The sequence below is a fragment of the Alligator mississippiensis genome, chromosome 5, assembly GCF_030867095.1.
Source record: "Alligator mississippiensis isolate rAllMis1 chromosome 5, rAllMis1, whole genome shotgun sequence".
Lineage (NCBI taxonomy): Eukaryota > Metazoa > Chordata > Crocodylia > Alligatoridae > Alligator > Alligator mississippiensis.
Window position 1 is genome coordinate 68628021 of NC_081828.1, and position 26850 is coordinate 68654870.

The 26850-nt window shown below is 41.2% G+C and overlaps 1 protein-coding gene across 4 annotated transcripts in view; it reads left to right on the forward strand.

The window, feature by feature from the left end:
* Positions 1-19402, forward strand: part of CAMSAP2 (calmodulin regulated spectrin associated protein family member 2) — a 205368-nt gene extending 185966 nt beyond the window's left edge. For 2 of the 4 annotated variants that reach the window (XM_019479352.2, XM_019479354.2), the window contains 7 exons: positions 645-2853; positions 8253-8389; positions 10288-10508; positions 11568-11667; positions 13914-14029; positions 14983-15101; positions 15555-19402. In XM_019479352.2, coding sequence (XP_019334897.1) covers positions 645-2853; positions 8253-8389; positions 10288-10508; positions 11568-11667; positions 13914-14029; positions 14983-15101; positions 15555-15860 — 3208 coding nt within the window. In that variant the 3' untranslated portion in view covers positions 15861-19402. The remainder of the gene's footprint in view (positions 1-644; positions 2854-8252; positions 8390-10287; positions 10509-11567; positions 11668-13913; positions 14030-14982; positions 15102-15554) is intronic. The other 2 variants (XM_019479353.2, XM_014602076.3) reach the window with 1 other exon arrangement.
* The last annotated feature ends 7448 nt before the right edge of the window (positions 19403-26850 follow it).

Consider the following 26850-nt stretch of genomic DNA (forward strand, 5'->3'; position numbering starts at 1 on the left):
GATAGAGCTGCAGCAGCTGCCTGCCCCACTGCCATCTTGTACTCCAGTCCAAGGTAAGGGTTTTTTTCCTCCCATATTAAATAAAGAACCTCATCTTGGATTCAAGTAAATACAACAACTAAAAAGTGACAATAGAAGGCCACCTGGCCATCAACTCAAGATAGAAAAGTACTATTATGTAGATCAGTACAGACAGATTAGACTAGAAAGGGTATATGGTTTTATACTCAAGAATGTAAGCCAACTGCTAATTAGTAAGAGTTGGAAATAGACTTGCTGCTGTCAGAAACAGGATTAGAAGGACCACAGCTATGATCCAGTATGGCAATTTCTGTATTCCTCAAAGTTCTTGGGTTTATTCCAGATTGCCAGTAATATTAATTTGTGTATGTGTGAAGTTAAGATGTATAAGATGCATAAGCATAGCTTATTTAAAGTAAATGTAGTTTGAATTAAAGAAAGGTATAAAAATAATAAAAGAATAATATTGGATAATTAAATTTGCTTGTTTGTAATATGTTACTATCTTATGAAACTAATCCATTTTCATGAGTACTACAACTTTAGAAGAATATTTAAATGTATATGATTTTTTAAAAATATATATGAATTATGTTACGCCTTTTTATTTTCATCCCATTTAGATCATCAGTGCATGGAGTTTCCTTTGACATTTCTTTTGATAAAGAAAATAGCATTCAGATATCTACTCCAAATAGAGGAATTACTAGATCTGTTAGTAATGAAGGTCTTGCACAAAATAACACCCGCGTGCCCAAACACATTAGGAAAAATCTGTCCTTTAAGCCAGTAAATGGTGAAGAGGAAACTCAAGATATTGAAGAGGAAAAGGACATAGTATCTCCTACCGACCCAGAAGTCAGTGCATCTCTAAATACAAATCAAAGAAATGCCAATGAAAACAACCAGTACAGGCTTCCAAATGGAGCTTTGCAAAACAGGGCAATTTTGGATGATTTTGGCAATCAGATTGAGACCCCAAGCATTGAAGAAGCTTTGCAGATAATACATGACACTGAAAAATCTCCTGGTGTTATCCAGCCAGACCAAATAACAAATGGGTTCTTTCTTCATAACCAGGAAATGAGCATTTTTAACTCAAACATTAAACTAAATCAGCCTAGTCCTGATATCATCATAGACACAAAAGGTGCTCTGAGTCCAGTGACTGACAATACTGAAGTGGACACTGGAATACATGTTCCATCAGAAGATATTCCTGAAACTATGGATGAGGATTCTTCTTTGAGGGATTACACGGTGAGCATGGACTCTGACATGGAAGAACCATCTAAATTTCTTCAAGATTATGATGTACGAGCTAGTAACCAGAGAGAGCAATTAAGTCCCTGTCCAAGCTCAATAAGTACCAAATCACAAGCAGGCAGCAGTGCTTCTTCAAGCTCAGGAGTGAAAATGACCAGCTTTGCAGAGCAGAAATTTAGGAAACTGAATCATACGGATAGCAGAAGTAGTGGAAGCAGTTCGCAGAAAACTACCCCAGAAGGTTCTGAGCTGAATATTCCTCATGTAGTTGCTTGGGCTCACATACCCGAGGAAACGCCCCTTCCTCAAGCAAGAGACACTACGCAGTTGTTGGCCTCTGAAATGGTCCATCTTAGGATGAAACTGGAGGAAAAAAGGCGAGCCATTGAAGCTCAGAAAAAGAAAGTTGAAGCTGCCTTCACTAAGCAGAGGCAGAAAATGGGAAGAACAGCATTTCTGAACGTGGTGAAAAAGAAAGGGGATGGAGTATCACCTTTTCGAGAAGAAGCCGTCGGAGCTGAAGATGAGAAATCCTTCACTGAAAGTAGTAGACTGAAAGAAAAAGAAGCTCAAAAACCAGGTGAACGAACTAGTAAAACTATGGAGGTAATAAAGGAAAACACTGAAAATTCTCAGTCCAAGAACCCTGCCACACCTGTGGATTCTGAAAAGCAATGGAATTTGGCAAGTCCCTCAGAAGAAACTCTAAATGAAGGAGACATTTTAGAATATACAAAATCTATTGAAAAATTAAATTCTTCTCTACACTTCCTACAACAGGAAATGCAGCGCCTCTCCCTTCAACAAGAGATGTTGATGCAAATGCGGGAGCAGCAAGCCTGGGTTATTTCACCTCCTCAGCCTTCTCCTCAGAAGCAAATTCGAGAGCTTAAATCTTCATCGAGGCAAACAGGATCATCATCTCCCACTGCATCATTTTCCGTGGAATCTCCTCGCCCTACTCATCAATCCCCGCAGTCTTCTAACAGAAAAAATGCCTCTTTTCCCATTAAGATGCAAAGGACTCCTAGGCCAAATGAACTGAAAATAACACCTTTAAATCGCACCTTGACTGCTCCACGGTCTGTGGACAGTCTTCCTCGTTTAAGAAGATTTTCTCCAAGTCAGGTTCCCATTCAGACTAGATCATTTGTTTGCTTTGGGGATGATGGGGAGCGTGTAGCCGAACCTCAGTTAAAGGGAAACCTTTTGAAAGAAGTCAAATCGAAAGAGGAAATAGCAAAAGAAGAACAACAAAAACAAAAAGGGACTTTGGAGGCACGTGAACAAAAATCAGAAGAGAAGGAGCTCAAGCCTGTTGAATCTAAGGTTTCTGAAGTGTTATCTCAGCCAATCACAGAAACTGTCTGCCTCACACCAAATGAAGATCAGCTGAGCCAACCAGTTTTGCCAACTCTCACTCCTAAAACAGCTAATTTAATTGAAGTTTCCCTCTCGGATTTAAAACCACCTGAAAAGGCTGAAGTCTCTGAGAAATATGAAGGTGAGAGTGATAGAGAACAATTCGAGGATGACCAAAAAGTGTGTTGTGGATTCTTTTTTAAGGTAAGTGAACTAAAATGGTACATGTTTGTTGGGCAAGTTATCTTTTTCCAAGGGAGCTTTTTAATTCAGAGATGGCACTTCAGTAACCACTGAGGTCAGTGCTTCAGAGTGCTGTGATGTCCTTGGTATTTGACTCTAAAACCTTCACAGCTCATGCTTGGTTTGGGACCATTGGAGCTTTCATAGCAATTTTGAATACAGAAGAGCTCTTCAAATTAACAGTCTTAAAAAAGTGTTTCAGAAGTATTGGGGGTCAGGAAGATGTTTTAATGAATGTAGATTTTTTTATTTTTTTTTTTACCATAAATTATTAATGCACACACTTAATAAGCTGCCTACCCCTCACCTTATCCCAGAATTGTAAATAAGATCTTGGAAATTTCTCCTTGGAGTACCTATCTTCTTAGAGTTTATTTTAAAAGTGGCATATTTTTATGTCTATTTAAAAATATAAGACTGTGTACTAAAATATTTCTATTTAAGCAGAATTTCAGTCAAAGCGTGTTTTTGTTTTATTTTGTGTTGTTGTTTTGTTGGGTTTTTTTAAAGGTAGTTTGAATGCTAGAAGCTAACAATGTTTTGAATGCAGGCGTCAAAGCTTTTCTTGGAGGGCAAAAGATTTTGCATTCCACTGAGTCATTTATCTAAAGTACGGGCAGGCAAAATATGGCCCATGGGCTGGATCTGGCCCACCAGGCTATTTCATCCAGCCCATAGGCAGGTGCCTACCAATTCACTGTATCCAGCCTGGCCCCAGGCTGCCCCTCCTGGGCTCAAATGGGGCCAAGCCCTGTCTGCTTCTACAGGGGCAGTCCATGCTCTGCTCCCACCCTTGCCTGTGGGATGACCCTGACCCTGGCCCTGCAGGTGGAGAAGTGGTGGCAGATGGGGGAGAGGCAGTGGCAGCAGGCAGAGAAAGTGATGGTGGCGGTGGCAGCGGCAGCAGGGGCAATTGGCAGTGGGTGGGCAGAGAGAGGAGAGGGGACTTCAGGAAGGGCAGGGGACAGGCAAGAACGTAGGGAAGTAGCAGGGGGAGGTTTGCAGCAGTGGTGGGCAGGGACAGAGGGTAGGAATGGTGGCAGTGGCGGTGATGGCAATGGATGGTGGGAGTGGTGGTGGCAGCAGTGGCAGAAGTGGTGGTGGTGGGCAGGGGTGAAGCAACAGCTGGCTGGGAGTGTGGGGCCCGCACCAGTGCCCTGGGTGGAGACGTAGGGTGGAGCGGCAGGAGCATGGAGCTTAGGCCAGCAGGGGTGTGGGGTCTGCCTGGCTCCATCACACAAGGCTCACATGCAGTTCCCAGGTTCTCCACCCAAGCTGCACACCTTTGGGGGAGACCCATGTGATGGAGCTGGTGGCCCATGCCCAGTTCATGGAGAATGGTGGGGAGCTCTGTGCTGTGGAGCCAAGCCAGCTCTGCCCCTCTCCCTGTCATCCCAGCTGAGCCCCATGACCTGCACCACTGGCTTCATCACATGGGGCTCAGGCGCATGAGACCCACACATGGGAGCCAGGAGAATCCTGTGCCCTAGCTGGCCCAGGCTCTGTGCTCCTGCTGCTCCACTCCAGGTTCCCACTGGCCCCAGGGCACTGGTATGAGCCCTGCACTTCCACCCAGCTCGCCATGACTGTGCACTGCCAGGGGGCTCCACCTGCTGCTACTGCTGGCAGCAGGGGCTGTGCGCAATGTGGGGGCATGTTTGTAGGGAAGGGCATCACATCCACAGCCCCCCACACATCCCCCTCAGCCATCCTCTTCCTCCATACACCCCACAGCCCCACCACAAACCCCATACACACCCACACATCCCCACAAACACACCCCCTCACAAACCTCATACACACCCCCATTGGCAATACATAGGGGGTACACATGGGTGTACATGCACCCCCGAGATTGGTGGTGCACCCCCCTTGATCAGCTGCTGCCAATGCTGCTAATGGCACCTGTGGGCAGTCGCTCGCTGCCCGTTTCCCCCCCACCCCCACCCCACCGACACTGCTGCAGCTGCTATGGGCAGTCACTGTGCCCCTCCAGCTTCCAGGGACATGCATCATTCATGCCCACACCCCACATACCCACACAAATGTACACATGCACATGCCCCCCCAGCCATACCCCCTTAACCTCCCCAATATACAAGAATAAGACTTCATTTTGAGCTATTATGCAATCACCTCTATATACACAGTGCAAACATACAAATTAGGACAAAATATGTTTTGAAGTAAAATTAAAATAAGTAATTGTAGATGTTTGATTTTTAATATATAACTCAGGGGAGGGGTTCTGGTTCCAAGATGGCAAACCCCCTTCCGAAAAGGAGTACTTCTGGGGGCAGTGGGAGGGACTTCTGGTAGAAAAAGTCAGGGGTTTGAGGCAGGACTTCTGGTGCCAAGATGTTGACTGGGGGCAAGGCACCTGTCAAGGGGTGGGGCTACCCTTGTTGCCCTTGACAGCTTGCCAAAACTCTTTTAAGTGGCTCTCCAGCCAAAATAATTGCCCACCCCTGATCTAAAGTGGTCTTAAACTAGGATTGCCTTATTTTCCATGAGCACAGTATTAACGTTTGCTGTTCCCCCTTTTAATTCGTTAGTGCTATTTCTGTTCTGCATCTAGTATAGGCAGAAGTTAGGGCAGGGTGGTACCTTGGCTAGTCTGTTCCAGAGAGACATGAGCTTTCATAGGCAACAGCCTACTTCCTCTGAGGCTATGACTGGGCTTGCAGAAATAAAAGGTTTTCAATAGAGAAGAATTTAAATGCAAAGGAAGGGGGTTGGGGAGGGGTCATTGCTGAAAGAGACAAAAAGTGAGTTGAAAAAATCAATAGGGTAAACAAAGTAATTAACACATTGAGGGGCATAGAAATAAACAGCTGGAGTGTTCCTTCCTCCTAGCACCCCCTTCCCTGCCCCCCAGCATTACTCACAGACAGTGCTTCTTCATGTCAGCTGCCTCCTAAACTAGAAGCAACATAGCTTCCAGGGTTGCTGGAACCAGGGCACAGGGTTAGTTCACACCTCCATTTAGCATCTGATGAAGTAGAGTTGCTTACCAAAGCTTATGCCTCCCTTAACTAATTAGCCTCTAAGGTTCCCCCAAACCTCACTTGCTTGGTTCTAATTAACTGTCCCAGAGCACTATGCAGGTGTGCATACACTGCTTCCAGTTCAGGGGGTATCCTGCAAAGAGCAACACAGCATGTTTGAGGGCACAACAGCCTGCCATAGTAAATTAACTATGTAAACATGTCCTTAGAGAAATAATGGCAAGTTATCCCATCTCCTGTGTTTTTAATGTTCCCTAAATCCACCATTTGCAAACGCATTGGAATTATTTGCATTCATGTGATGTGTTGATTTTTTTTGTATTCGCTAATACAAACACTTGCACATGTGTAGAGTCTCACTCAAGCTTATGGGACTCTGAGTGCAAGGGTTTGTATTGTTGGAACTGTGTGGGACTGACATCTAAACCTATGGTAGCTTCACTGAATATTTATTTTCTGGCTTCATTATCGTTCTTGATGTTCGACTTAGAAGAAGCAGCTCCTTTTAGGGAAAGTTCTTGGCAGGTTTTTTTTGTTTGGTTTGTTTTTTTTAGGAAACTACCTTCAGTAACTAGAGATGGAATCAAATTAAAATATGTTTAAATTTGTCAGAAAAGGTAATATTACATATTTTTCTTTTTTTTTATTCTGCCTTTTATGCTGTTCTTCAAATCTTTTTTGAAACTATGGAATATATAGGGTTGAGGTCAACTCATTTGTTTATTTTGGTTCACAGCCTCTTGACTTGAGAAGGCTTTGTCGATTGTGACTTTACATGTGCACGAAGTTCAGAGGCCTGTTTGCATAATTAGTATCTTATTTTATAGTTTTGTCTTCCTTACCTTCCTTCTGCCTGCTGACAATCTTTGCTGATATTCCAGATCCTGAAGTAACTATAAAATTGTGACTTTTGAGTGAAAAGTCATTTTTATGCGGATAAACTGCAGAACTTCGAATGTTTTAAGCGCGTTCAAAGACGTTTCTAAGAAATCGGTATAGGCCTAGTTAATCTTCTGATGTCACTCTACCTATGCAGCACTCTACATGTGCAAAGCATTATATGGACATTAATAGTGCAGTAGTAAAATTTTAAAGATACTTAAGTTCCTGGTGTGTGTGTGTGTGTGTAAAATATTTTAAAGAGTGAAGAGGAATCTGGTGAATTTTGTGCCTGCTCTTTAGTGATGGATCTCCTGTGAAGCAGGCAAAAAGCAAGTCACTTTCCATATACCCTGGGTGCTCAACCCCTGGCCCGGGGGTTAGATCTGACCCACAGAGCCATGTCATCCAGCTCTCCAGGTTCCCCATGGATCTGAAAATTTGGCAGCAGGGGAGTAGTGGCAGTATCAGTTTCCACTCCCCCCACTGCCAAATTTCTGGACCCGTGAAGAGCCTGTCAGGCCAGATAGCATGGTTCTACATGCTAGATAGGGCATGCAGGGCCTGATCCAGGAGCTGACTCTGCAAGAGATCCTTCCTTAGAACCTGCCCCATATTACTTATCTAGCCCATGGTGCAGAAAGGTTGAGCACACTGCCATACATAGTTGTCAAGGCTTCCAGGATCCTCAGCTCCATTGTACCAGCCTGGCAGGTTAGGTCTTTGACAGTCTTGTCTGGTGGGCTTATGGGAAGCTGGGAGCCTAGAAGCTCCAAGGCTCCTGGCTCTGGGGTAGTGAGGTGGCAGCTGGGCTTGCAGGAAACCAGGCAGATTCATCAGGGGAAAAAAAAAGCGAAATGGAAATGTTGCCACAACTTCGGCGAAGTGGAAAATTCCAACAAAAATTATTTTGTTGACATCTTGGCTGATCTCTGAGCTTCTTCTAATACAAGCTGCTGTGGCTCAACATGGAGGTAGCAGCAGATGTCCTCTGCTGCTGCTTCCCAAGTGGCTGTTTCCCCTTATTTTGGTTTGATAGATCTAAACACATGCAACACGCAGGGCATGTATAGGGGGGGCACATGCCCCTCCTGAGATTGGCCCTCACCAGCCCGGGAGTGGGGGCGCCGAGAGAAGCGCTGGTGACACTTCCAGCTTTGCTGCTGGTACTTCCAGTTTTGCCACTGGTGCTTCTGGGGTCGGTGATCGCCACTAGTGTAATCTTGTTGTTATAAGGAAGGTGTAAATTCTTATTTGAAATAAATGAATAATGTCTAAGTATACCAGGAGAAGTGTGGGGTCTCGAGTTTGGTTTGGTAGTCAGAGGAAGATGCTTAAAAGTTCTTTCAATATAATTAGTAGGTTATAAACATTCTTAAAAAAGAGATTTCTAATGACTTGAAGTAGGTCAGCTGCAGGATCCAAATGCTCTAAAATTTTTAGACCTCTTTTCTTCTGACTTGTTGCTGCTAGGATGATCAAAAGGCAGAAAATGATATGGCAGTGAAACGGGCAGCATTGCTGGAAAAGCGGTTGAGAAGAGAAAGAGAGACTCTGCTACGAAAGCAGCAGCTGGAAGCAGAGCTAGAGCATAAGAAGGAAGAAACAAGGTAAAACTAATTGCATGTGCTAATTACAACATAAACAAGGATAACGTGGAAAACTTTACTGTGGCTAAAATTGTCAGTGGTATATCAGAAATTCTGATCAAAATACAGTGTGGCCACTGTTTCCCGTTTTATACAGCAAACCTTTTTCTCCATTGTAAGCCCAATACTTTTTATTTAATCTTTTCCTTAAACTAATTTAAGAGAGATTTGCTATTGGCAAGGTTAGTGAAAGATGATCTTCTGTCCTGTGTATATATTCATAATCCCGCTTGAATTAAAAGATATTTAAGTATTTGAGAGTAGAATGACCCATAGGGCTTGGGAAGACAACACATTTGCACTGACGTAACTTATCAGTTCCGTATGGCAACATGAATTACTCTAGAATCCAGACCAGGTATCCCAGTGTAGCTATATGAATTAGGTGGTAATACCACCTTAGTCAGGGACCAGATAATAGCCTTGCTCACACTGAGCAAACAGCTATATTGAGTTAAATTGCAGATGGACATCACCTACCCCTGTGTATTTTGCAGCACTATAGTTTTACCTCTGATTTGTCCTCGGATAATTCTACACTGGATTCAAGTAAGTTGCACCAGTTTAGAGCTATATATCATCTAGCCATTCCTTTTATTTACACAGTATAATCAGGATTTGCAGTAGTGTTACTTGCACATGTCCAGACTTGGGCACAGCTTCTCAATCCAGTATTAACGTAATTTGGGAGGCTTTTCTTTAGTGTAAATTGGTAGCGTTCAATGGCTGAAGAAACAGCCCTGGACTTTGTTTTCCTTATAAAATAAGTTACATCTTCAAAATCTATAGTGCAAATAAAGGTAGATTCTCAGCATTGAAGTGGGAAAAATGAAACTCCAGATTTAAATAATGTGAAGCATATTGTTACAACATGACACATGGGTTTTAAAATCTGTCAGAAAAAAGTGAATAAGCCAAAATTGAAAGTTTGGCTCCTTCTAGTCCAATGTTTCTCCCAATCCATTAAGTTCAGATCCCTGCATTCACAAGCAACCCTTATCACTGAGTCCTTAAAGCATATATTACAATTCCTCAAACAAATGCTATAATCACAGAGCCTATTTCAAAACTGAAACACTGCCACATGCCATAGGTAGAAGTTGGGAGAGGCCAGTGCCTTGTTACAGCAATGGCAAAGAAGTAATTTGACTCTGTAGTATACCTGTATATATAAATGAGGACTTAATATTGCTTTTACAGTGGCACTAGTACGTCCTTGTCTCAACTGAATAGACCCTTTTTACTGCATCCTAGAATTAAAATAGCCTTGGCAGCTCATAATAATCCTCTGATCAAGCAGTGCACTAGGTCCCTCTCTTTCCAACTCTATAAGCCCCCATTTTAGGCTATAGTGTAAATTCATGATATTACATTTCATGTTGTTTCATGTTTACTCCACAAGGTATTATACATTTTTTGTAAGATATTCTGGCTCACCTCCATATTGGCAATGCCCCCCCCCCAGCTTAATGTCCTCTACAAAATTCATAAGCACACTTCTAGTTCCTGCACCAACGTTGCTGATGAAAATGTTAGGCAAGACAAAGCCCAGGATGAATCTTAAGAACATCACTAGTAGCCACTTTCCAAGCTGGTAACTTACCTTTCAACATTATCATCTAATTTCTCAAGAGGCATGATGTTGGAAGCTATGCTTAATTGTAGACAGATTGGGTCTACTTCATTGTCCTTGACTAAGAAGTTATTCAGTTGTCATCCTGTCCTAGAAAGTCAGTCATTCTGTCACAGAAAGAGGCAAGACCTCTTTCTGTGGATAAAACCTTGCCTTATTTTGTTTATTTCCATATCTTTTATAATGATTTATTTCAAAGTTTTCTGCTTAACTGATGTTTTCTTAGGCGCAAGACAGAGGAAGAACGTCAGAAGAAAGAAGATGACAGGGCACGCAGAGAATTCATTAAGCAAGAATATATGCGACGGAAACAGTTGAAGCTTATGGAGGAGATGGATACTGTAATAAAACCACGCCCACATTCATCTAAACAAAAAAAGCCACGTCCAAAATCAATTCATAGAGATCATATTGAGTCACCCAAAACTCCAGTCAAAGGTCCACCAGGTAACACATGTCAGTGTTAGAAAGAGTCTGTTCATTCTAAAACACCAGCTTGATTTGCCCTACTAACCAAAATGTGCATTGATTAGCATCATATGCTAAACTGATGTACAGTTTTTGAAGTTGCATGTGATTGAACTGGGCTAATAAAAGTAAAACTTTCAAACGGCAGTTAAAAATGACAAATGGTACTGACTTACTATGCGTGCATGCATATAAGAACAAACAGATGTTTGCTAGATGAAAACCAGCTGAAGCACCAATGTATGTGATTTGTATTGTGCGCATCCATGTCTTCTTCCCAGCCACTAACCTCTTCTTGCACCTGTAGAGTTAAGAATGAGTAGAACATTTGGGAGATAAAAGATTGATAATTAAATGATGACTATCAGGTAAGAACCCTTAAGCTGCTGCTTTAACATAGACAGAACTAAAAACTAACAGTAAAGTTTCCTTTACACTTTGGCCTTTTTTCTTATGTCTGCTTCATTTGGTCCTCTTACTGCATGTGTGATCTTATGGAAAAGTTCTCTACATTGTTAGTTATAAACTATTTTATGATTTCAAAGAAAGTATTCAGACTTTACAGTTAGAGGAAAGAAGGGACTGTAGTTACTGATGTTTTTAGCAGCAGACTTTCAGTAACCTTTATTATTCTGCCAAGAATACTCTGCTAACTCTGCTGTCCACCTCATTTCAGTGCAATTTAAAATACCCCTTGCAATCCATTTAATAATAGGAAATTAATGCCCTTGGATTTTGACCTGCTATATTGGTGCTGTTTAACTTTAATCGCTTAGTGCCCATGATCTAACTCCATATATTTACATCAATGCTACATTTCAGAAGATCCCAAATTCACATAAGAATTGTTTTTTTGGCCCCGTGTCTGCAAATACAAAGTTAGCATGCCATATATGCATGCAGGTATATAATTTATAGGAGTAAAAGACTCATTTACAACTATTCCTGCCAATTACTTATGCTGGTGTTGAGTCTAATGAACAGACTCTTTGCTATTTGCCCACATTTTTATAAATTTTAACTTTGTTTTTTATCCAGGTTCACAACTTTATCGTGTTTTTTCAGTATCTAGTCTTTCTTTGGCATCCCTGAATACAGGAGACAATGAAAGTGTGCAATCGGGCAAGAGAACACCAAGGTAAAACTGCAGTACCACTTTTATGTAAAGTGAATCAGTATTTCTTCTCATAAAATAAACCTTCCTGATACGTATCAGAATTCTTAAAGACACCAAGTCCTCACATCCTCTGTGCAGTCTCTTTAGTTTGCGTGCTTGAGTTTGTCACAACCTGTAGAAACTTAGTTCGCTTCTTGTGATCCCGTGTGTTATGTGTAGTCCTTAATTTTCTTCTTTTTTTTTTTTTTTTGGCAACATTAATGAATTGTTCTTTTCTTAGTAATAATACAAAAATATCAGAAGCTCAACAAAATTTCATCCTCGGCTAAACATCAGAATTTTTTTTAGTTAGAAACCAATTCATTGTTTTCATTTTGAGAATGAAATAACAGTCAGCATTATATAGAATGGTCATAAAATTATATTAGGAGTGAGGATAAAGGAGAGAAAGGAGAGAAAAGCAATGAAACAAACCAAAAAAATTTAATAAAAATAAAATGCTGGTTCCCCAGTGGGAGCCAGCCGTCTTCACTGCCAGGAGGTAAAGGCGCTGACTGGTGGGGCGGCATGAAGGGCAACAGACAAGATGGCGGCTGCCCCTCATCCCTCCTCCCCCTGCCAAGACCTCTCCACCAATTAGCACAGAGGAAGAGGATGGCACAAGGGCAGCCAGCAATCAAAGTGGTGGCCACCCTCTTGTCACTCCCCCCAGGACCTCTCTGCCAGTCAGCACTGAAGGGTGGGGCCACACAAAGGGGAGCCGTCCGTCAAGATGGTGGCTGCCTGTCTTCCCTTTCTGCCCCACCCCCGCACCAGGGTCTCTCCACCAATCAGCACTGAGGGGTAGGGCTGCATGAAAGGCAGCTAGCAATCAAGGCAGCGGATACCCCCTGGTCCCTTCCCCCCCTCCCCCCCCCCCGCCTTCTCTGCCAATCCGTGCCAGCAGGTGGGGCCTCTCTGTCAGTCAATTCTGAAGGGCATGGCTGCTGCAAAATGCCTGTAAAATTGGCTCTGCACACTGCAAGCCAGCTGCAAAAAACCCTTTGTCTTGCTGCAGTTTAGGTAGGTCCCTAGCTATAATTCTGTGGAGCCAGTATGTGGAAGGGAAAAACCCATCTACACTGATTTTATTTAAACCAGATTAGCTGCTATTGTGTTCTTGTACTTGTGCAAAGCCCAGGTATAAGTGTGTTGTAACTAATGTAAAAACTGGACTTCTACCAGTACAGCCTGCTATGGCTTCAGATTTGATTCAGAGCTCTGAACTTTTAAAAAGCTATAAAACTAGTAGAATTGGTTTAAAGGCATGTAATTTATAGGACGCTTAATAATAACATACTGCAGGTTTGGACTCCCATAATGTTCCCCTCTTCCTCATGTCAAAGATTTGTTTTTCCTTTTCTGGTACTCCTGCATACTTCCTGCAAAGGCTGAGAATATACATAAAATAAGATGGATGGGGTTTAATTAAGAATTTTACCAGATGTCCATTGAATGTGTCCAGAAATTATTTTTTTAATTATTTTTATTCTTAATTTCTTATTTAAATAACTAAGCAAGATTTTTTCCTGGCTGGGACAGCTTCCATGGCAAGTTTCAAACTTGATCTATTTTTGCAGCATCCCCCTTCAAAGAAAATTTAGAATTTATTTTAACTTTTGAAGAAAATTACGTAGCTTTACAGGATTTTGCTCACACTTTCCAACCACAAACATTGAATATTTTCAGCCTCAAAGGTTGATGTTTTTGAAAGCAAAAGTTTGTCATAAAAATTGTTTTATAATCATAACACTATAGTAGTCGTCACAGGGAACTGCTGCAATAATGTCAAAAGTAGCAATGAAGGAACATTTACTTGTAGTTCATCATCGTGTCCAAGAGCAAGCTTGCTCCCTATAAAAAGTTCTGCCAAGTTTTGCTAGTACAGTTATAAAGGATTAAAGCTTCCATTTAGTAAGACGATTATGTGTGCTAATAGACTTAATCAGAACTCTTTCCCTGGTATGCTGCCTGAAAGTTACTCTTCCTCCTCTTTAGGAATATAATCTTGAACCACTATTATTAAAATATTCAGAAGATACATGTGTAGAGCTACTCCTGTTTTGGACCTGAAACCTATAATGCAAATCCTTCAGTCTTCTATCTTAAATACATTTTAATTTTCTTTTTAAGTTTAAAAGGCTTCTCGGCTGGAAATGTAGGGAATTTTCTCTTAGATGTGGTCTGCTCAATCCTGAAAGGAAAACCTGTTTTTATAAAATATTTAGGTCTGAGTCTGTAGAAGGATTCTTATCTCCAAGTCGCTGTGGTAGTCGCAATGGGGAAAAAGATTGGGAAAATGCATCTACAACTTCTTCAGTGGCTTCTGCTACAGAATACACGGGTCAGTACTGGTAACATTCATGGGGAGTGCTAAAGTGTAAGAAGCGACTGTAGACAAAGGATTTAAGTTTTCCCTTATTTGCTGTTGCTATAGCAACACTTAAGATTCTTTCTTAGAGATTCAGAATTTATCTCCTTTTTAAAATGATATAATTTAAAACAACATAAAAGGTAGTGAAAATGCAGTGCTTTAAACTACCAAAATCACATTTAGGCTCCAGTTCATCAAATGCTCAAAAGTAACTTTATGCATGAGTCATTTTTCTATATCTCTCTGCTAACATTTCTGTAGTAACAGGTGAGAAGAGTAGAAAACATGGGATCAGTCTAGAACCAAAAACTTCAGAGAACAAACAACAAGCTTTACAGGGGAAAATCTGTTCCATAGATTGGAATGTAAAAGGAAATTAAGAATTCTTTTTTTGCTAACAGTACACTATAGTTTGCATCATGTTTAAAAAAAGAACCATTTTTTAAATACCAAAGGTTCATTAAAGAATCTGTATCACCTGAGTACCCCCTCCCACTCTGCTCTTCAGCTGAGAACATAGCTCACAGACAGCTGAGCATGCTAGAGAGCAGGAAGGAGTGGATTGTCTTGTTTCAACACTTGCTAAAGGGGTCACCCTAATTTTATGATACCAAATATATTAACCCAAACTGCTTTAATGATGCTGTAATACTGAAAGATGTATTGTTTGGGGAAACAGTGTTTTAAAGATTAGGTTTCTTCACTGAACATGATAAGGTATAATTGGAAGATGCAATCATGTGATATGTTCACAGATGAATCGCAGTCGGTCTGTTTGTGTAGCATGTCTAGTTTCTGCTCACTTCCTTTGGGTGCTAGGTTTGCATTACATGCAAAGATAAAATGGAAAATGCATTTCATAGTGTTTAAAATTATTCTAATTTACTGATTCACTTAGCTGATTTCTCAGTTCTCTCTCTTAGGACCAAAGCTGTACAAGGAACCTAGTGCAAAATCCAACAAACATATAATTCAGAATGCTTTGGCTCATTGTTGCCTGGCTGGAAAAGTAAATGAAGGTCAGAAGAAGAAAATATTGGAGGTAAGGGTATGTTTTTACATATAAAAGTAAAGATAAGGCCTACATCTAGCCTATCTAGGAAGATATTTCAGGATGAGGAAGACTGGAAAGGAATCTCTATCATGGCCGTGTAAATGCTTTGTGAAAGATTGGAATAGTCTCTTTGATTTCCGATCTGTCTTCTTCATTGGCTGAAGGAGCAGGGGCTACTGTGGACACTACTGTTATGATCTAGTAATTAAAGATTATCACAATACGTACAGTAGATAAGTAGATAGACACGTGTGTATGTCTGGCATATACATGGGGGGGGTGTATGTATATATATACACATTAGAGATTATATATATATGAGAGAGAGAGATCGATCTAGATATATAGATAAATACACACACACCCCTATGAGTTTAAGGGATTTCTAGTTACAATGAAAATGACATGTTGTAAACCCCCTTTTTTCTTGTTCTTTTAAAGGAAATGGAGAAGTCTGATGCCAATAACTTCTTAATCCTGTTCCGGGATTCAGGCTGCCAATTCAGATCTTTGTATACGTACTGCCCTGACACTGAAGAAATCAATAAACTGACTGGGATAGGCCCCAAATCTATCACAAAAAAAATGATAGAGGGACTATATAAATACAACTCAGACAGGAAGCAGTTTAGCCACATACCAGCTAAAACTTTGTCTGCCAGTGTTGACGCAATTACCATTCACAGCCATTTGTGGCAAACCAAGAGACCTGTAACTCCTAAAAAACTCTTATCTACCAAGGCATAGTAGATGGGGAAAATATTTGCTTCAGACAATTGTGATACACTTGCACTTCATCTTTACTGCCTATAGAAAATAGATTTCTAGTTGCCAGCGAGACTTTTAGAACTTAAAACTGGACACCAAGCTCTATTATCATGCACAACTGGAATGTAAACACAGTGTTTAGGAATACAGAAGATTATCACTTGGAGATGCTTTCAAGTGGGCATGGAAATATTTGATTCATGTATGGAGATTTGTATGTGCTAATATGGTGTAGAGGGTATAGTTGCTCTATTTTGATTAGATACACTGAAGCACTGAATGTTGTTCATCTGTAGTGACAAATTACATTTTACATTTGTTGCCTTTTACTTTGTTTTGTGCTTGTCTTGAAACTTTCTCCTTTTTTTGGCAATTTTCTCCTCTAAGGAAACACCTTTTTTAAACATTTTTCAATGCCATTTACTTTTACTCAGTGAATCTTACCCTGAAGGCTAACAGATAAGTAGTTTATCAGGAGGCATAATAGGTACTCCTCTAGAACCCTCTTTCTATATTGTTGTATCTACATTACTGGAAGATTTGTTCCCCCCTGAGTATTTACAATTAATTTCAACCAAGTAAATACTGGTTTGCTTAACTGTTTTCAACTAAACAATAGGGGAAAACCTTTGAGCTGCTTAAAGGGAGGTTTCCTTCAGATTGCATTATCTTTTTAGCAAGTAAAATATTCAAAAGACTCACACAATTCACTGACGAAGTCTGCGTTGACCACCTCAACTCCTACCTAACCGAGGGCACAGGTAGGGTGGAACAAGTTGTTACAAGGTAGCCATGGGTAAGGATTCACAGTGCATCAGGTTCGTCGTGGTAACTAGCTGTGGTCACATTCCTATCTTCACTTATTGAAAGCTTACCTGCAGAAGCTTAACACCTTTTCTTGAGGGTCCATTCAGGTTTTAAGGGGTAAAATACCATGGATTAGCTCTAATTTACTACATGGTAAGAACATATGCATAGTTGGTCACTGTGAAGTAGCTGATGCGCCAAATCCTTTCCCTCTAACAGGCAGGAATTACTCTGTGTATCCATGCTATCAGACTTAAATAATATTTCCTTTAGATAAATGTGTTTTCAGTATGTCTGCCTTTAAAAAAAAAAAAAAAAGTAACATTCTTGACATACACTTATTAATGACAATTTCATATTATCAATTTTAAAATAATAAACATGACAAAAACCTAAACATTTCAATATGTTTATAACAAATATAACCATTTATGAAATTAACTATTGGAGCATACATCAGTATTATTTACAAAGGGCTGCATTTTTATTTCAAAACAGTGTGTGATCACTTTATTAATGCTATTATTATTTAGCATTTTTCTTTTTTTATAATCACTTTAATCATAGCATTATTCTGAAGAAAACTACAAACTTGAAACCTCCCCCAAATCTGTGGGTTTTTTGGCAATGTATACCAGAGGATTAGTTGGGGAAAAAAAACTCATTCTCAGGAAAAGACTTGAATGATTTGTGATCCTGTTCTGTTTCAGTGTTGTGATGACTGTAAATTTAAAGACAGTATTGTACTAGAACTATGTGGTCCATTCAGTTTCATTAGGAGTAGAGACTAAAATTATGTACATTTCTCTCAGTCTTCTTAGAGAGAAATCTAGCCTCATTACAATGATGTACTCATTTACTTACATAAAAGATGCACAGGAATGAGATATCCTTAAACAATTTAGAACAGTACTTTTTTAATTATTATAAGGCCTTAGGCATCAATGCATCTGGGTTGTTTATGAACATTTTCTCAGAAATGCTGTCAATATTTTACTGTAATTTATGTTCTTATATTTATGTATATTTGTTAAAAATGTAAAAAAACCAAGAAAAAAACTTTAAAATACATGTTTATGATGTATGTGACTCAAAACTATTTGTGGTTAGCTAATTCTTACTGTTTGCATGTATATGACCAGGATATGTAACTCTTATACTTCAAGTGTATACATATTGTGTATATATTATATAAATAAAAATTAAAAGTAGGGGGGAAGAAGGTTTGCACATTCTGCCTGTTAGACAGCTCCTGCAACTACTTTACTGTAGGAAAAGCTTTTGAGTAACCATGCAAACTTGCAAATAGCAAAAATTTGTTCAGGAAAAGTCCATGATGGGGATGGAACTGACAGATATATGCCTATGTTGAATAAGCTCGAGAAGAGTTTTATCATAGGAGACTTTTTCTTTCTAAAACTAAACCTATGATTTACTACAGACTTGCAACATTCATCGATGCATACACATCCTTCTAAACAAAGTGAGTTTAAATACATGACAGGAATTCTTTGAATCTTTTTAAATATGACTGAATGTATTATGGAGTTTATATTTGTCTACAGGTCTGAAAAGATTTGTGCAATGTCTAAAAGTAGAATGTGAATAATGCAGTTGAAAAGTTCATTGCTTGCAGCAAAGCATTTTACTTAATACAGGCAGTCCTTGGACTTATGACATAATTGGTTCCTGGAAACTGTGTCTTAAGTCAAAACGTTGTAACTCAGAATTGTTTTTCCCATAGAAAACAATGTTATGAATGGGGATTGGTTCCTGAACCAAGGCCTGATACCCTATTTTCTCCAAAAATAACCCAGAATTTTGTACTCAATCAGTTATAAATTAATAATATAGCTACATTAATACATTTATATTGTAAATAGCAATCATATTGATTTGGAAGGACTTCTTTGAAGTGACTTTGCTGGGCTTTTTGAAGGGCTCTTGGTTGGATTTTTCGAAGGGTTCTTGGCTGGAGTCTCCTCAGGAGTCTTGGCTGCAGGTTTTTCTTAAAGAAAGTGTCCAGGAAAGTTTGGACAGATGTTCCCCAGGGACACGGGCAACGCAGCAAACTTGTTCGCTGAAGTGAAGTTGTATCAGATCAAGCGTTGTAAAGTCAAAACTGAGGTCAGAAAGTTGAAACAGGGTGTCAATTTATAAATGTTGTAACTCGAAACATGGTAAGTCGAGGACTGCCTGTACAGGAAAAGTAGAGACAGAGATACTTTTCCTTTTTAAGCCTGCACATTTTTTAATTACAGTGGATCTTTGGTTGAGGTCACATTTAAAAAATAAAGGAAAATAGCTTATCACAAAGGCCAGTATTTATCACTGACCTTTTCAGAACACACTGGTGCTTTCATCAGGGGTATTATTATTATTGTTGCTATGACTGAATTTGCCAAACACTCATCTTAATTTCTAAAGCAAAATTTCAAACTAACAGTCATAATAGCTACTGAAATCATTTTTTTAAATTTTTAGTATGACTGTTAGTTTTTATTGTTTGGCTGTTTAAAGCCAAATTCCACTATTTAATTATGGGCACTGTTGAAAAATGTACAGTGTATTGTGTGCTTATTGTCCACTTCTGTGGAGCATTGCTTCCATATTTTTTCAAATGCTGTGCTGTAAAATATTGTCATTGCTACTTATGTGGTACAGTGTAATTTTTCCTTTTCATATAAATAAAAGCATGGCACCAAAAAACCTCATACATTTTTTTCACTCTCTTGTATGCGTCTAATAAAGTATGATCAAACAATTTGCCCTTACTTCCAAAGCATGCTCATCATCATGGAATCTTAGCACCTCTGGAAAATATGCACACACATTTCTCTTTCTGTAGTCATCCTTCATTCATGGTTTCTTTATTCAATTTTGCATATAACTTTTATTATCAGGGGAAGGCTATTGAAGACCTGGACTTTGTATTTCATTCTTGAAGGCAAAGAGGAGATAACCTAATCTCTTCTGAAACTGAGTTTCACAGTTACCGGTCACCTATTAAAAGTACTGTATTCCTGATGTATAATATTGATGTATCAATATTGTTTCTCTAATTAAACTTAAATTGTTCCAAAGGACATGCAAAGTTATGGGAGATTATTAGTCAGTTATTTTGTTGCTTTGATAGTTTTGCTTAATCCTTTGGCATGTTTTCAAGATAAACTGAAGCCTTGCACTTAATTGGTATTTCAGGTGAGTGGGGGAAGAGTACAAAAACCAAAGCAGAAGATTGACATGTTCTTGGTGGCCAGGATTTCCAAGTAGAAGGGCTGCTGCCTTGAATTAACTGAGGTGCTAAAAACAAACAAAAAAAAATCTGCTTTTTATGAAATCACTTGCAAGTCCTAACAGTCATATTTCTCTTGATAAATACTAATGTTCAAGAATTACGGTAGTTTTCCCTTTTTAATATTAAATATTTTATGTTAAACTGTGCCTTCTTATAGACTCTTGCATTTTTTTTTTACCTTTGTGGTTGCTGTTTGGTACGGTCTTCTATGACCCTACAGCACAGAATATGGTATTGAGACCAGGCTTCCCTGAACAAGACTGAACTACCCACTTACAAATTTTCCAGACAGATTTAGACTGGCAACTGAGTCTCTTCTAAGGTGTCTTCTACTGCAGATCGCCAACTAATTTAAGAAGTAGGACCACGCACTTTTCTTATGGAGCTTCTCTAGAAGGACATGGAGAAATGGTAAGTCCTAATAGTCATTACAATATTAAATAAGGCATTGGAAAATAAAGCTCCTGTTCAGAAATACAATCAAGATGATGCTTGTCCTAGTTAATAAAAGACAAAATTCTTCCATGAACTCTGCAAGGAAGCAGGTAAACCATCTTGATGAGGCAATGGTAAGTTGATAAAGCTATAAAGGAACAGAGGAAAAGTAGGTTTAAACCAGGGGTGGGCAATTATTTTGGCTGGAGGGCCACTTAAGTTTTAGTAAGCTGTCAAGGTCCGCAAGGATCCCCTGTCCCCAGTTGTCATCTTGGGACTGGAAGTCCCACCCCCTGACCTTTGCCTAGAGTTACTATACATCCAGGTTTTCCTGGAAATGTCCTCCATTTTGCTTCCCCCACCATGCTGTGTCTGGGTGGGTTTCTAAAATAAGAGCAAAATGTCTGGATTTTTTGCAGTTCTTCTGCCCCCCCCAGGCCAGCTGGGAGCAGCGGGCAAGGTGATTGGCTGTTGGGGGTCATGTGACCCTGACAGCCAATCAGCTTGCAATAGAGCACAGGAACAGCCAGGGGGAGGGAGGGATGGAGAGCAAGAGAGCAACGCGGGAGCTGCTTGGGCAGCAGGGCTGGGGGACAGGGAGCTGTGGGTCAGAAGTGAGGGCCACCAGCAGGGCTGGGGGGCCAGGGGGCTGTGGTCAGGGGTAAGGGCCATCACTGGGTGGGGAGGGGCTGTGGCGGGGGGAGTGAGGGGCACCAGCAGTGTTGGGTGGGGCAGGGGCTGCAGGTTGGGGGTGAGGGGCACAGGGCTGTGGGTCTGGAGTGAAGGGCACTAGCAAAGGGGCAGGGGTTGTGAGTAGGGAGTGAGGGACACGTCAGCGCTGGGTGGGGGGCAAGGAGCTTGCGGATCAGGAGTGAGGGGCATGGGGGATGAGATGTGTGACTGCGGGTTGGGTGTGCAGGGCACTGGTAGTGCCAAGGGGCTGTGGGTTGGGAGTGAGGGGCACCAGCAAGGTGTGGAGAGCACTGGCAGTGCTAGGATCAGTGGGTCCAGAGTGAAGGGCAGCAGCAGGGCTGGGGTTGTCAGTGAGGGGCAACAGAATAAGCAAGGACAGAGCACCACCATGTCACTGCCCCCTCACCGTTATATTCTCCCCTCCCCGCCCCCCTTCCCTGCTGCTCCGTGACAGATGTCCTCCTTTTTAGACTTGGAAATATGGTGCCACCAGAAGTCCTTCCCCTTGTCCCCCAGAAGTGCTCCTTCTGGGAGAGGGGTTTGCCATCTTGGAACTGGAAAAAAGGCAAATGATATACTAAAAATCAAATATTGCCAATAAAATTTTATTTAAAAAAAAAATTGTTTTCCCAATTTGTGTGTTTGTGTTGCATATATAGAGGTGATTGCATAATACCTCAAAATGAAGTCTTACTTTTGCAAGGGGTGGGTATAGATCTGTTAGGGACTGTGGATGTGGGGTGTAGGGGTATGTGTGGATTTGGGTGGATGGACATAGGTTTGCAGGGGGGTATGGGGTTTGTGGGGTGTGGGGAGGGGGAGTGTTGGGGGTGTGGATGCATGTGTGTTGTAGGGTGTGTGTGCACAGCAATGAGCAGGGCTCCCCCTAGAGGCACGTGGGTGTGTGTGTGGAGTAGGGGGGCAATACATGGGAGGTGTGGGAGTTACAGTGTCTGTGGAGTGTGTGACTGTGGGGTGGAGGGTGTGGTTGTGGAATTTGCCGTGGAGGGCTTGTAAGAAGGGTGGGTTTAAACTGTAAAAGTATTTAAAAATAAATTTAGATTCAGGTAAATATAGATTACAATTCAGAATAAAATTATGTTAACTGTTAATTAGATTCTTATCATGTCCTGCCACCACTGCAAATTTGGGTCCAGCAATGGACACATACTGTTGCTGTATCTGTAGCTTTTGCGGGGTGTTCTTTGGTGCATCGTTCCCCTATACATGGGCAGATGAACAGGTGTTCTGTAGTGTGAAAGTTTCCTCCACATTGGCACATGCCATTTGCATCCTTGGAGTATCCCCACAGTTGCACGTTAGCTTTAGTCTTGAACCGCTGTTCAGCAGCGGTTCAAGCTTCTCCATATTGGCCAATCAAGCTCTGTGCCTGCAAGACGTTTGTCAGTTTTGATATTCTTCCTAATTCCTTTCTGGATCATCTCTGATCATGACTGCCACATTTTCATTTGTGTGATTGTTAGTGTTCCATTCAGTGGCTGTGTTAGAGAGAGGACATTTTTCTGTGATTTTAATCTACTGGGGGATGCAATGTGCCCACGTAGTGGTTGCCTCCTGGCTTTGATCTGACAGGTGTGTTCTGTTTTGTTTGCTACTGCTCTCCTGAGGTCTGGTGAATTCCAGTGAATAAGTGATGACTATTGACATTAAGACATTGAGTAAAGCATCTGGCACTTTTGTTCAACCTAGTGTATAGCTTCTTTGCATGTACCTATCTTTCCCAAACCAGGCATGTATATTCCGATGCCAAATAACAGAAGTGCAAGCACAGTAGGTTAATTAGATTAATTTAAATTATAAAAACCAGGAGCAGGAATAAATAGTTAATTCTTGCTTTACAGGCAAAACAGAAGGATCTAAACTTCTACTGGGAGAAATAGGAACCACAGGTGTTGTGCCAAAATACTGTAGTTGGTACTGTCATGGTAGAAAGCCTACCAAGATGACAGAAATAGATAATCATGTTTCACCTATCTAATTGACCAAAGTGTGAATTCTTCAAGAAGGTGGGGAACTGAGTAAGCTTAGAATAACAACAACAGAAACAATTCCCTTTCTTTAAGTGCTAATCCCTCCAAAACTTAAAAGATGATATTTGGCCCCATTCATACACAATTTTAGCAACTATAAGGATAGTGATTGTTTTCCAGAAAAATCAGGATTCAAGTCCATGGGAAAGCAATGTCACAGCTACTGAACCAGTTATGTATATAATGGTTAAATAACCTCCTGAACAAGGATTTCTTCTCAGGCTTATATTAAAACTTTGATCATAATTGCGTTGGCAATGTTTGCCAAGTCAGCTTTGGAATGCTCAAGCTCAGTGCTAGGTATTTGCTTAATTGCATTACTTCATTTTGTTGTGTAGTTTTTGTTTTTTGGGGTTTCTTGGACACTTTAACATGGTACAATTTCTTCCTCTTGCTAAAACAAAATGAAGTGTTAAGTTACAAAAATTCATAGATATACAACTACTGATTCCTCACATATTTACTCAACTCCAAGATATCTTTGAATTTAAGACATCTCCCCAATAATTAGATTTCATACATGGAAAATTATTATAAATTTATAATTTTTCATGTATAGAATGTAATTATTGGAGGGTGGTCTTAAATTAATTCTCCACCAACATTGCACCAGAGGGGGCAAGTGGCAAGGAAAGTAGCAGTAGTGGGGCAGGCAGAGGGGAGGCAAGCAGTTGGGGGGGTGACCTGACCCGTTGCCCAGCCACCTGCCTCCCCAATGCCTGGTACCCCCTGCTGCCTGCCTCCACCATTTACCCCCTTTATCCCCACTACCCCTCTTGCCTCTGCTAATTCAGGTGCAAGAAGTGCTCCAGAGCCATTTTTGCCCTACACTGCAGGGAACAGCTGTGCAGGGAGCCTTATTTAGCTGGGAATAGCAGCAGCAGCACACAGGTTCCTCCTCCCAGTGCTCCCCACACCCCATTTGCCCCACTGGCCAGCAACAGGTGCTGAATGGAAGAACCTGCACATTGCTGCCACTCCCCAAGTTGAGCTGGGCTCCCTACACAGACGTTCCTTTCAGTTTTGAGCAGAACTGACTCTTCTTCCCCAATGCATGCCTATGTCAGCAGCAGACAGCAGCAACACTGCACACATTCTTCTTTCACACATATACTGAAATGTATATATTTGACCTCTTAAACAGAATAGAAGCTCTATAGAGAAACACCTTTGAAGAGGACTGATTACAAACAAGTCAAAGCCACCTCTGTAATACAATAGTCATGGCAGATTACTGGAGTTTTAGCTGTTTGACCTAAAGCCCCACTCCCTGAATCCTGCCATGAGAAGAAAGCACACTGAGTATAAACTCAAGAGATTTTCATTCTATATACAAAGGAATAATCTGTAGATGAGAGAAACTGGCTCTAGGATGTTTTTGCCATATTGGGTGCTTTGGGGAATGCAGTTTTAGGCTAATGCTAGTAAAGTCAGTCTGTGGCTTACAAAAGAGTTTAAAAAAAAAAGGTTATTTTTACTTTTCATTCACAAGGATTTTTTAATTAATATTTTTGTAATTAAGAAGTCAGAACATTCCGACCTGAAAACATTAATTCTAAAGAAGGAACATTTTTATTTAAGTTTCCTGATTCTATGAAATCAGGGCAAAAGAATGCTCATTCATATATTTCAACAGCATACCAATGTTTAATGGGAAACTACTTTCAAAGTTTACAGCAGATTTTTATATTCACACTTATCCTACTGAGGTTCAGAATTGTTTTGACTTATACCATGATCAAGCTCTCTAGTCAAGAGCAATAAAGGTAATTAAGAACTAGTTTTGTTTTGTAACCCCACCTGTGCTGGGCATATCTTCTCCACAGATGAGAATCAAGCTATCCATATGGGTCTTTTCCAATACCTTTCTACCAGATTTATTTTTAAAGGAGATATTAAAACTTGGGTCCTTGTAGGGCTCTGCCTATTTATGTCTTGTTGAATACTTAAACGGATTTCTTTTTTTGCCACCTGCTTCTATTTTCATGAGCTGAGCAAGCAAAGCAGCTTGAAGAATGGCAGGCATAAAAAGTGACCTTGAGAGCCATAATCCTTTCCAGCTACCCTGCCAACTGTCTTTAGCTAGCTCAGCTTTTCAAATCAGGAAATTCTGAATATTCTCCATTAAAAACAAATTAAATGACCTCATTTCAGACATAGGCTTTACAGTATCTTTGTTCTAACCCAAAAAAATCACAATTTAATTTTATCTAAAGGTAAACATGACCTCTCTTGAAAAGGATCAGCATGCTACCATGCTCAGATCAGGGCTGCTGTGTAGTGACATATGTGCATTAGACTTAGCAACACTTACCAATGTAAAATGGAGAATACATGCCATAGCTTATCCAGAAAGGAGCCAAACAAATCATAGAATCAGAGAAAATTAGGGTTGGAAGGGACCTCGGGAAGTCATCTAATTGAACCTGCTGCTCAAACCAGAAACATTCCCAACTAGGTTATCCCAGCCAAGGCTTTGTCTAGCCAGGTCCTAAAAACCTCCAAAGATGGTAACTCCACAACTTATCTGGGTACCTGGTTTCAGTGTTTTGCCAGTCTCCTAATGAGAGAGTTTTTAGTTGGGGATATCTAACTTAAACTTCCTTTGCTGAAACTTGAGACCATTGCTGCTTGTTCTGTCATCTGCCACCACCAAGAACAGTCTAGCTCAGGGGCAGGCAAAATATGGCCCATGGCTCAGATGTGACCTGCCAGGCACTTTCATCCAGCCTGCAGCACCCACCAACTAATTGTACCCTGCCCAGCCCTTCTGGCCAGGAGGGTGAGAGTGAGGTGCCCATGTATGCACACCCCACAACACACCCTATTGTGCTTCACTCCCACACTCATGAGTGGAAAGGTCCAGCCCAGCCAGCAGCTGCTTCCAGGTGGGGCTGCTGCTCTTGCCACTTCTGCAGCCATCCCAGGGGGACCTGCTTGGCTTCCCTGGTGTCCTGCTCACTCCAGGCAGCAGGTAGGGAAGTGGCAGGCAGTGGGGGAGCTGCAGCTGGGTGGGGGCAGGGAGCATGGGACTGGGGTTGGCAGTACAGAGCCCATGCCCAGAGGGACGGTGGGAGCGTGGAGCTCAGGTGGGCAGGGTGTGGGCGTGAGGGAGGGTGAGGAGGGGCCCCCACATGGCATGCAGCCCCCGCTTCCTCCCATGCTGCCATGCAGTGCCCCTGCAATAGAAACAGGCTGGGCAGGCAGCACTCCTCGTCCCCATGTTTAGTGCTGGCCAGAGCTGAAAGCCACTGGGTGCCAGTGCCTGACCAGGGTACAAGTCCCCCTGCTTGCTGCTGCTGACAAGTGCTGCATGCCATGTGGGGGAGTGTAGGGGGTCCCCACACACCCCCATCCTCCCTCACACCCCACAAACCTCATACACCCACACCCTGCCCCCACAACCCCCTGCAGATATACACCCCACAACATGCCCTATGCCCCCCACACATGCAGCCACACCCCCTCACAAGTCCCCCACACTCCATCATACACACCCCCACACCCAACCCAAACCACACCCCGCATACACAATATACAAGAGTAAGACTTTATTTTTTAGTTATTATGCAATCTCCTCTATGTACAGTATGCAAACATAAATGACACATTTTTGTAATAATGTTAAAATGTTATAGTAGGTATTTGACTTTTAGTGTATGGTATGGGGTTTTTTCTGGTTCCA